The sequence below is a fragment of the Elephantulus edwardii genome, unplaced genomic scaffold, assembly GCF_000299155.1.
Source record: "Elephantulus edwardii isolate Elephantulus edwardi_28Jun2011 unplaced genomic scaffold, EleEdw1.0 scaffold00028, whole genome shotgun sequence".
NCBI classification, from domain to species: domain Eukaryota; kingdom Metazoa; phylum Chordata; class Mammalia; order Macroscelidea; family Macroscelididae; genus Elephantulus; species Elephantulus edwardii.
The window spans coordinates 11083385-11095592 of NW_006399778.1; the positions used below are offsets into that span (position 1 = coordinate 11083385).

Below are 12208 nucleotides of genomic sequence, written 5' to 3' on the forward strand. Positions count from 1 at the left end.
CCACAATGGCTCGCCCCGAGCCACAGGCCGAGGGCAGCCCACCCCAAGCAGGGCAACACCCCCAGGAATTGGCTGGTATACTCCCCCTTCAATTGCCCCTACCCCAGTCTGGTCCCCTCGCCTGACTGAGCACTCTGTGGTCAAGGATAGTGTTTCCACTTCCAGCACTGCCACTTTTACCCCCCCATAAGTGGCATACTATATTTTGAAGTAGGTGTCACTGCCCTCTCCCTTTATATATGATAAAGGGAACCTGAGAATTGTGAACAGACTCCCCCCAGATCTAACCATCTTTTGGCAGAAACATTCAACAGAACAAAATATGTGGTGCATTTAGGATGTTGGTCCTCTTGTGCAAGCTGCCACTGTTAAGGTCATCAGACTCATATTTACTTTCAGCAATCCATTCTATAGGTAATCGTCTTCTTTGGCCTGTCCAAGGAAACCCAAACCTGCAGATGGCAGGCATGCATCCCATCCCCCACTTCCTACGCAGGCGGCCAGCAGGGCGTGCACCCCTCCCCCAGCGCTGGTGGCCACCCCACCCCGCTGCATGGGAGCACCCACTTCCCCCACTACTGCCATCCTGGCTCCAAGAATTCTCTCCAGAACAAGTCCACCTTGCGGCAGTGTTGTAGCTTCGCTATACCAGTCTTGAGGAGGGCCGGTGCACAGAATCCATTTTGGGTGAGGGAATCCATTCGTTCCGGCTGTGGAAGCCTCATGGAGCTGCAGCGGCTGTGTGGCACTGCTCGGGCTCTGCGGGGGGAGTGTTGGGAGCCACGAGACTCACCCATTTCTCCTTGGGAATCCTTGAATTCCTGTTGTTGAGCCTCGATCTTCACTGAGGGCCAGTCATCAACTGTTTAAGTGTTCAATTATCAATAAGCCGAAGTCTGTGGAAGGCCATAATGGTCCTGCTTTAAGTGGTTCACTGTTCCCGCAGCTCACCACGCTGTCTCTGCCTCCGCCACTATTTTGGATCGCCTCAGTAGCTTTCTTGAGAAGTCTACATTTTAGCTAATTAAAATAGTTATCTAACTATAACATGAAAAATTATTTAAAATGTTGACATAACATAATAACCAAATGAAAAGTGAAGAAATGTCTGTATTTAGTGGTGGAGTCTTATTGGTGGAGAAATTAGAAATGCTTTGAAGAAATAATATAAGAAATGTCACACCTCAGTGAGCCACTTTTCTGTTTAGCCGGGACAGGACATCCCAAATCCCACTGCCATCAATGTGATTCTGTTTCATAGTGACCCTCTGACAAGTTTCTAAGTATATTATATCTTTACAGGAGACAACCCATCTTTCTCCTTTCAGTTACTAGCCTGTTAGGTTACACACTGTTCAGACAGAGCTCTTGTAGCTTGCACAAGAAGGAAGTTTATTTCTTGTTCATATAAACAAAAGTTGGATGGTAAAGATCTTGTGGCTCAAAGATCAAGAATTTAGAAACTTCCACCTAATATTCTATCATCTCTAAGGTTGTCCTTATCTTTCTCAGCAGAAAAAGTGGGAAGATAGGAAAACAATACAGGCATTTCTGTCATAAGAACTTTCCAGTGAGCTACCAAAGGCTGTTTCCACTTATGTTCCTTCAGCTTGAACTTAGTCACATGACCACAGCCAACTGCTTGGAAGTCTGGATTGGAACAGCATAGACTTGGTTAAAAAGTTATACCACGTTATCTTTTGGTTGCCAGTTGTTATTCATAGGCTTTTAAAAAAATCTGTATGGGGAAAAATGACATTTTAATTCTTTAACCAGAAATACTAATATTTTTATCTCTTTCAGCCTCGTATGGACCAGTACTTTAATCAAATGGAGAAAATTGTGAAAGAAAGAAAAACATCATCTAGGATTCGATTCATGCTTCAAGATGTGATAGACCTAAGGCTGGTAAGTTCAAAGAGCTACTGCAAACCTGTCCTACTCTCTTTTAAGTAATTGAGTTGAAGGAAAGGGCTGTAGTTCTTATGTCTGTAAGAGCATAATATTTTTGTTTCAAGACCTTTCAGAGCTCAAGTTGGCAAACTTCTGTGAGAGAGCAGTGTTAATGTGTTTCTTTCCTTATTCTATCAAACCATATTTTAGGTTTAAAGTCATCAGTTCTGAACTCAAACTTTTTAACTCAAGCATTTTAAGTTAACCCTAAGGAATCACAAAGCCTCATTTTTCCAATAAATGTATTTTATCTTCTTGTCTTTAGTCTCTGATTAGAGTTATTTACCTTAACAGTTTAACATAATGTGATAATGAGATAATGATGTGACATGTTTAGCACATGAGAGATGTTCAAGTTGAGTTTAATTCTCCACTACTGCCTTTCCACCACGTATACCCTTGGTACCAGTAGTCAAGAGAACAGGAAACGTATTTCATTAGCCAAGTCTGCTGTCAGGGACCTCTCCTAATCACAGAGGAGCAGTAATGCCAGTTTGAGGACTAAAGTACAGCTAATTTAGGCCATGGTCTTTTCAGTCACTTGCTTTGCATCAGAGAGCTAGACAATGAATAAGGATAACTGAAGAAGAATTGATGCCTTTGAGTTGTGTGTTGAAGAAGGATCTCATGGAATGCCAAACGAACAAAGATATATATCTTGGGGAAAATGCAGCCAGAGTGCTCCTTGGAGGCAAGGATGGTGAGGCATCTACTCACATACTTTGGGCATGTTGCTATGAAAGGCTGTTCCTTGGAGAGGGACATCGTGCTTGAAAAGGTAGGATCAGTGAAAGAGAAGAAGATTCTCAACAAGATGAAGTGACACAGTTAGTGCATTACTGGACTTAAGTATATCAAAGATGATGAGGATGGCACAAGATAGAACAGGGTTCAGATCTGTTGTTCATAGTGTTGCCGTGAATTCATCCTTGATTTGATGACACCTAATAAGGTTCAGAGCTGCTGTATATAGGGTCACTATAGGTTTCAGGTGACTCAGTGGCACATAACAAAAAAGCAACTCTCTTTCCTCTAGGCCAGGATTTGAGATTTACCACTACTACCTTGTATTTTTGGGTTTTGGGGTATTTTTAAAATTTTAACAAGGAACATACTGTTGCCAACTCTAAACCAGAGAAAATTAATGCAGGCCTCACTTTTTCCCTCTCTTTGCTCCCAGGCCAAATGGTGTTGAAGATGGCTCAAGATACTCCATAACCAGTAGCAATTGACCAGAATTTGCATTCTGATAGAGACATGTTTACCAGCCCCTCCTCTAAGCCAACTCAGATAAATATAAAAACGTCTTCACCTATCCATTTAATCATATCCACTAATACTGGATATTGAAACTGAGCAGGAAATGTAGCTGTTACTGTTCAGTGCCACCAAGCTGACTACTCATAGCCAGCCTAAGAACAGATTTGAGCCATGTTCTATCATGTTAGATGGGAATGGAGAGATTTCATTACAAGGGGACAACTTTTTTTTTGTCATGAGTATCTTCCGCTGTGATTTTTTTGGCATGGCACTTAGTGTAGGATATCAAAACTAGGACACAGAAGGGAGAAAAATAATAATCCTCCTCAATTAAGAAATCCCATGAATGTAATATGAGTTACATAGGCATGACAATGAATTAAGGCAGGACCAAGGAATCTTTATTTTCTTGATTATTCTTCTTTCTCCTCTTTTCAAGTATAAATTATAACAATAAAGTATATTTGAGCCAGTCTTTTACTTATTTTGTTCTTTTTATCCATTGTCTTTTGGAATGCTCAGCATATGGCTGATAAAAATTTAATTCTTTAGCTCTCATCTATAAACCGCACAGAGTACCATCTACCAAAAAAGAGATTTAAAAACTGCTATAGTACCAATTTTTAAGGTATTTTCTATTTTTCAGCTATGAAAATTATAAAATAGACTTGTAAAAGTTAATTCTTTTTCTTTTTAATTATTACCATCTGGTTGATGACTTTATTTCTTATTTTTATAGTGTAATTGGGTATCTCGGAGAGCAGATCAAGGCCCTAAAACTATTGAACAGATCCACAAAGAGGCTAAAATAGAAGAACAAGAAGAGCAAAGGAAGGTCCAGCAGCTCATGACCAAAGAGAAGAGAAGACCAGGTGAGGGCTTGTGTATGCGAGGCTTTAGAGAAATTGAAAGTTTAGAGGGAAGTTATGTCGACATTCTCTCTTTGGTGTTAAATGGGACAAAAAAATAATAACCCAAAGAAAAGAGTGTTAATTTGAACTAAGTATTTCCTTAACTACTAGCCAGTAACCAATAAAATGTTATTAAACTTCTTAGATATTCTCAATATTAATGAAAATAGACCAAGAAGGAAAAAAACCCCAAAATCACACTATGGAAACCAACTTTCCCCTTTAAAAGCTTATAGTTTATCTGGATGGCAAAATTAATACAGAGAATATTTGTCAAGCAAATATTAAACATCATTAGTTATGAAGTATGTTCTCCACTAAGGTTATTCAGCTAAGAGAAGAGAGAAACTTGGAGGAAATATTTCTTTGAGGAAGGAGTCTTTGAATTGGATTTTAAAGGGCAGATTAGCTTAACCCAATGCAGAGACTTTGAAAAATGAAATGAAATGCATTTTATACCTGAGAAAATAGTCCACTGGAAAATTTACGAGCATTTAGAAGATGAAATATTTTTCAGAAGAGAAATGATTATTTCTTTATTTTGACATGATTATAGGACATGTAAATGATAGTTAAGTACCTCAAGTGGTGACTTTGTCATATAGTATAATGGTTGAGAGCATAGACTGTGGAACCAAATACCTGGGTTTGAATTTCAGCTCTTCTATTTCCTAAGTAACCTTACATAAGTCACTTAGTCTGTAGAACAAAGTATCTATGTGAGTATGAAACTATGTAACATATGTAAAGAATTTAGCATAACTTCTGGCACATCGTAAATGTTCTATAATAATTCGCTGTTATTAATCTGTCACCACCCACCTGTCACTTATCAAATATTATGATGACTAGTGTGTTGCCATGATGCTAGAAGCTATGCTACTGTTATTGCAAACACCAGGATGATCAGCCATGGTAAAGAGCCTTCAGTGGAGTGACTAGACTATGAAGAAAGGCCTTGAAATTATCACTAAAAATTAGCCAGTGAGCTAGTAAAAACCATGAGAGTTACAACATTTTCTAACATTGACAAGTTAGAACACTGTCTAGCTTGTCTGCTTTGCACATGTCATAAAGAGGTAACAAGTAGTGGAGGAACACATCATTTTTGGTGATGTAGAGAGCCAGTAAGGGTGTGGAAGACCTTCAGTAACCATAGAGATGGACTCCTAGGACCAGGAAGTTTTCATTCTGGTGTACCTAAGGTTGTGTAAGTTGGAGGCAATTGATGGCAGCTCTTTCTGTCTCTCATCGTTTATCACAGATACAGTAGAGCTTGTTATGAGAAGTTGTTATTAGAGTATTTTTATGTTTCATGACGTAGTACACTTAACTCATATTCCTCACCCTGGATAGTACCAGAGTGTCACCACAGTGCTTTTCCACTAACGGCTTTTATGGTTGATCAAAACTGAAGGGAAGAAATCAATGCAACTAAGGAAGTAAAGAGTCTTGACAAGTCACAGATAAAAAGCAACTGGAGAGAACTAGGATATAATAATCATAAGAATAAGCAAGGAACAAACCTGTTACTGCTCAGTAATGAATGACAGATCTGAACCTTGACCTGTCCTGCACCATCCTCACATTCTCTGACATGCTCAAGCCCGCTTTAAAGTCACTGTGTCAATCTGTCTTGTCAAAAGTCTTCCTCTCTGTCTCTGACCTGCTACCACTCTAAGCATCATGTCTTTTCTCAAGGACTGGCCCCTCCTAACAACATGCCCAAAGAATGTGAGATGCTTCACTGTCCTTGCCTGTGAGAAGCATTCCAGATGCACTTCTTCCAAGACAGATGTGTTTGGTTTTTTGGTAGTTGTTGTTGTTATGTGCCATAAAGTTGCTTGCGACTCATAGTGACCCTGTGTACAATAGCCCTGAAATCTGCTCTATCCTGAGCCAACCTTGTTGTTTCTGACACACCTACCTTCATTACTCTAGTCACTGAGTCAGTGCATCTCATCAGGGTCTTCCTTTCCTGCGCTGTCCCTCCACAATCCCAAGCATGATGTCCCTCTTCAATGACTGGTCCCTCCTTGCAGCATGCCCAAAGTATGTCAGATGAAGCTTCAGAATCCTTGCCTCCAAGGAGCAGCCTGGTTTCACCCTCTCTAGGGTGAATCTATTTGTTCTCCTGGCAGTCCATGGTATATTCTTCTCCAACAGCTCAAAGGCATCATTTCTCTATCATCCCTAGTCATTGTACAGCTTTCTGACACATAGCATGCAATTACAAAGACTATGGCCTGGGTCAGGCACACCTTCATCTCCCGACTGACGTCATTGCTCTTCAGTACTCTGGCGAGGTCTCTGACAGAAGACTTTCCTATCACAATTTGTCTTTTAATTTCCTGGCTGCTGGTACCAAGAGTGTTGATTGTGGAGCTATTACTTTTCCCCACCACCACAATTCAAAGGCATCAACCCTTCTACTGTCCTTATTTATTATCACGTATTTCAGATGTGTAGGAAGCAATTGAAAATACTGTAGCTTGGATATACCAAGGCTCCATAGGATAAAGATGTGTGTAATCTCATCCTGTGCAATTAAATGCCTCTGAAAACCTACTGGAGGGTCAGCTGTGGGTCATTTCAGACTCGACAATATACAACAGCAATGACTTGAATCAGACATAACTGACTCAGCCTTTAAACTAACATCTTTGTAGTTTATTACTTGGAGAGATCCTTGACAGCATATTTTCTTAATGTAGCACATCTTTTTGTTTCTTGACTGATACTATCATAGGTGTTGATTGTGGATCCAAATAAAATTAGACTATTGACAACTTCAGTCATTTCTCTAGCTATCATGATATTGCTCAGGTCTTCTTTACTTTCTGCACACAAGGTTGTGTCATTTGCATAATGCAGATTGTTGATAAGTCTTCCTCCAGTCCTGATGCCACATTCTTCCTTATCGAGTCCAGCTTCTCACATGATTTGCTCAGCATACAAAGTGAATAAGTATGGAGAAAAGATACAACCTTGACACATTTAAACCACACAGCTTTCCCTTGTTCTGGTTGGACAACCATTTCATGATCAGTGTCTAGTTTTCACATGAACACAATTAAGTATTTTGGAATTCACGTTCTTCTCAATGTTAGCTATAATTTATGATCTACATGGTTAAATACCTTTGCATAATCAAAAAAGCACAAGTAAATGTCTGTCTAGTTTTCTGTGCTTTCAGCCAAAACCCATTTGACATTAGCATTAATATTCCTTATACCATAACCTTTTCTGAATCCAGCTTGAATTTCTAGCAGTTCCCTGTCCCTTTTCCCAGCCCTTTATTAATAATCATCAAAAAGATTTTACACTTACATGTAATATTAATGATATTGCTAGATCATTTCCATTCTGTTGGATCACCATTTTTTTTGAGTGGTAACAAGTACAGATCTCTTCAAGTGAGTGAGTTCACCAAGTATCTGTCTTCCACATTTCTTGGCATAGGCCAGGGAGCATGTCCAGGGCTGCATCTTTTTCCTGAGACACCTCAGTTTTTATTCAGTCAGTTCTTGGGCCTTACTTTTTACCAAATGCTTTCAGTGTAACTTGAACTTACTCATCACCTTTGGCTCTTGATCAGGTGCTGCTTGCTGAATGGTTGGCTCAGTGTCAGCCAATTCTTTTTGGTACAGTAACTCTGTATTCTTTCTATATTTTGTTCCTTTCTGCATCATTCAATATTTTGCCTTTATAATCCTTCAGTATTACAACTGTAGTCTTGAACATGTTCTTCATTTTATTCAGCTTTAGAAATGTGTGTTCTTCCCTTTTGGTTTTCTAGCTCCAGCTCTTCACACATTTCTTATTAATGCTTTTTTTTCTTCTTGAGCTGCCTTTTGAAATCTTCTGTGCTGCCCTCTTACTTTAAGCCTTTCTACCCTTTGTTTTGACCTCTATGTTCTAGTGTAAGTTTCGGATTCTCTTCTGATATCCACTTTAGTCTGTCTGTCTTGTTTTATTATGACCTTTTCCTTTCTTCATGGATGATTAAGTGCTTCTGAAAATGCACTGGAGGGTTGGCTGTGTGTCACTTCCAATTCGATTGTACTCAACAATAACAACAACATCTATCTGAGTAGTAGAAAATGGGACATAGAGGCACAGGGTCCTGAGCGTCTCTCTGAAAGAGGCAGAGAAAGTAAGAATAGCACAGCCCCTCACCACCTCAGAGTAGAAAGCAGATAAGGAGCTCATAGCCCAGCCCTATGGTACTTCTTAGAGCCACACCAACAGCAAGACATTCTTTCATTTATTTGCTGACTCATAGACTCACAGTTTTCATACCAACAATGGTGTTTGCTAGGGAAAGAAGTTGGAGAGTGGTAAAGGCAAACTGTATCGCCCAAACCACGTACAGGTTTTAGTCCAAGTTGGAAGGCACAATTCCTCAATTAGTCCAGGCTCTGGTTTCAGTTCAGGATTCAAATCCAAATCATTCAGCAAGGTTGCCTTCAAGCAAACAAGCATCTAGAAAGTTATAAATCAGCTTCTCCTTCAAGCATCTGGCAAGAACAGCAAACACCTTTAACTGTGGCCTTTATCTCAGGGCTCCTCTGCTTTTATTTTGCCACAGTTTCTCCAAAACCATCACTAGGGTCTCACCAACAGGATCTTGCTCCATTCTCCCTCAGGTCTTGCCACTACACGTCTTGCTTGCCGCAAGTCTTGCTGCTGTGTGTAAACACATTCTTTATCTCATCCTAGTCCCGCACCTATTAATGATTTGCAGGATTATGTTTCTGCAGGTATAAGGTAGTTGGAGACCAGAAGGGACTATCTGTAATAGCTTAAAAAAAAAAGCCAACTTTTAAGCCTACATCACATTATCTCACAACTCTTCCGCTCTTCAGACACTAGTATTCAGTACATCAAATCTGTTTTTGAGGTGTTTTTTAAATTCATTTTAAGAGAGACTTATGGTCATACTTTGGTTCTGGTGGACATGTTTCATTTTTTTTCCGCTTCAGTTTGAACTTGCTCATAAGTAATGTATCTGTTCCACAGTCAGCTCCTAACTTTGCTTTGACTGCTAATACTCATCATCTGAATGAACTTCAACAAATTTAGTCAGTCTGATTCCTAGGTAATTCATCAGGTGCGGTTCATGTATGTAGTCACCTTTTATTTATTCTTTTATAAAAAAGGTATTGGACATAAACAAATTATTGGTTGTGCAAAATTCTTAGCATTTGATCTCAAAATTCATTTCTGTTTCCAAGGCCATATTTCCCAATTATCTGCCCTACTTCTTGTTTCCAATGTTGGCATTCCAGTCATCAACTATTAATACACCTTGACTGCATATTTGGTCAATTTCAGACTGCAGAATTTGGTATAAATCTTCAGTTTCTTTATCTTTGACTTTAGTGGCTGGTATATTTGAATAATAGTTGGATTAACAGGTCATTCTTATTATATGTATGGATAGAGCCCTATCACTCACATCATTTTACTTCAGGATAGATCTTGAAATGGTCTTTTTTATGTTGACTGCCATACCATTCCTCTTCAGTTTGTTTTCCAGAATTGTAAATCATGATTCTTAATGGACAGTACCATTCCATCCCAACGCTCTTAATTCCCAAGATGTAATTTATGCATTCTATTTCACTTTTTACAGCTTTCAGTTTTCCTAGATTCATACATTCAGAGTTTATATATCCCTTGTTCTGATTACTAATGAATGTTTGCAGCTGTTTCTCCTCATCTTCTTAGAGTCTTTCGACCTGAGGGGCTCATATTCAGACCCTTCAGCTATTCAACAATGTTCTTCTATTATTCATAAGTTTTCAAAGCACTATTATTTCAAAAGGAGCTCTGGTAGCCTAGTGACAAGGAGCTGCAATGCCAACCTAAAACACATGGTTCAAATTCACAGATGGGCATTCTCCTCCCATGTGATTTACTGCCTCTGTCAGCTGTGGGTCAGTTCTGCCTTGACAGTAATGATAAGTATATTGTTATTGTTAGGTGCCAATGAGTCAAGTATGACACATAGTGACCCTGAACCCTGTTCTGTCCTGTACCATCCTCTCACTTCCTGACACACAAGAGTCCATTGCAGCCATCCCTGTATCAGTCAACCTAGTTGAGGGTCTTCCTCTCCTTTGTCAGTCCTCCACCCTTCTTAGCATCATGTCTTTCTCCAAGGAGTAGCCCCTCCTAGCAACATGCCCAAAGTATGTGATCCAAAGCCTCACATTCTTACCTCCAAAGAACAAATGTATTATATATATATATAATATAGTTTGTTAATATTTCAGCCATTTATTTAATACATATTTATTAAGTGCCTATCATTTTATAAATCAGGAAAGGTGTGCATGAGTATTGTGTCCTTTCACCATAACTATTCAATATATATGTTGAGAAAATTATTTGAAAAGCTGGACTATATTTTAAACATGTAAAAAAATGTGGCAACAGATTTTGAGGAAGACATACCAACATATATAGATGACACTACCTTGCTTTCAGAAAGTGAAGAAGACTAGAAGCACTTAGGAAGATCAGAAATCACAACCTTCAATATATCTCAACATCAAGAAAATGAAAATCCTCACCATAGGACTGATAGGCAACAAAAAGATTGAATTTGTCAGCTATTTCATTTTACTTGAAGCCATAATCAAGGCCAAGATACCAGAAGTCAAGAAATCAAAACACATGTTGCATTTTTTTTAAAAAAATGCTTTCAGAATTTTACTAGGTGATGTTTGGGCCAAAGAATACACTCATGAAATAGTCATCCACCTGGTTCAGGACAACTGGAATAGAGGAGCCTTTGTGGAGATATGTTCTCACTGAGGTGAACGCGTATCTTAGAGTTTTGGTTTTTTTTAAAAGGAACTGACTCAGCATTTGTGTCCAAATTCAGGTAGTTTTCAAATGATCAGCCAGAGGAAGGCAAATATCTCAAGTCAGACCAGCCAGGACAAACAGAAGCCCAGTTTTACATGAGATAGGGAGATACTTCTGCTAAAAAAAGAAACAAAGACATTGCATACGGAAATATGTTTTCAAGGATCTCTTTAAAGTGCCAAAGAGCAACCATAATCTTTTTCACTTGCTTCCTGTGCATCTAAAAGTTGGACAGTGAATAAGGAAAAACAAAGAAGAATTGATAGCTTTGAATTTCAGTGTTGAGGACAAGTATCATGGGCTGCCAGAAGAACAAACAAATCTGTCCTGGAGTAAATGAAACCAGAATGTTCCTTATAGGCAAAGGTGGTAAAACTTCATCTCACATGGGCATGCTGTCAGGAGGAGGCTGTCCTTGGAAATAGATACCACGCTTGAATGGTGGAAGGTCAGTGCAAGAGAGGAAGACCTGCAGTGAGGTAAATCAGCACAGTGATTTAAACAGTGGGCCTTAGCATGTTAAAGATTGTGATGATGGTAGAGGATAGGGCAAGGTCACTCTGTTATACATAGGTTTGCTATGGGTTGTAGTTAACTTGATGGGACCAAACATCAATTAACAAGAGAAATGGCCCTTGCCTCATGGGACTTAAATTTTATTTGGCACAAATGACAACTATTTAAGTGAAATAAAGAATTTATCACTTAGTAGTCTGAAGAGAAGAGTAAGGCAGGGAGAGGGGGTAGGAAGTGCAATGCTTGGTGGTTAGAGGTTGTGATTAAGCAGGGAGATTTGGGGAGCCTCTTCAAGTTGTTAGCATTTAAGCAAAGACTAGAAGCAGGTCAGGGAGCATCAGGGAAATAGGATTTTAGACAAAAGTAAGAGCAAGAACTGGTGGTCTAGTGATAAGAAACTGTACTACAATCCCAAAGGCACACAGTTTGAATCCAGCAGCTGCTCTGCTGAAGAAAGCTGGACAATTCCCTCCCATGTGATGTACTGTCTCTAAAAAACCTACTGGAGGGTCAGCTGTGGGTTGGTTTTGACTGAAAGGTTCACAACAGCTACAACAGCAAGAACAAAGACCCTGAAACAGCATTGTCAAAGAACAATAGATCATTGTTGCTAACTGTTAAGATCAAGAACAGAAGGAGTAAGAATTTTTCTTTTGCTTTTTCAAAGAGAGGAGCAAATTGGGGGTGGG

The 12208-nt window shown here is 39.3% G+C and overlaps 1 protein-coding gene across 4 annotated transcripts in view; it reads left to right on the forward strand.

Annotated features, from left to right (window-relative positions):
* EIF4G3 (eukaryotic translation initiation factor 4 gamma, 3) overlaps positions 1-12208 on the forward strand; it is a 427927-nt gene that overhangs the window by 356971 nt on the left and 58748 nt on the right. For all 4 annotated transcript variants that reach the window (XM_006883565.1, XM_006883564.1, XM_006883567.1 and 1 more), the window contains 2 exons: positions 1804-1908; positions 3953-4085. In XM_006883565.1, coding sequence (XP_006883627.1) covers positions 1804-1908; positions 3953-4085 — 238 coding nt within the window. The remainder of the gene's footprint in view (positions 1-1803; positions 1909-3952; positions 4086-12208) is intronic.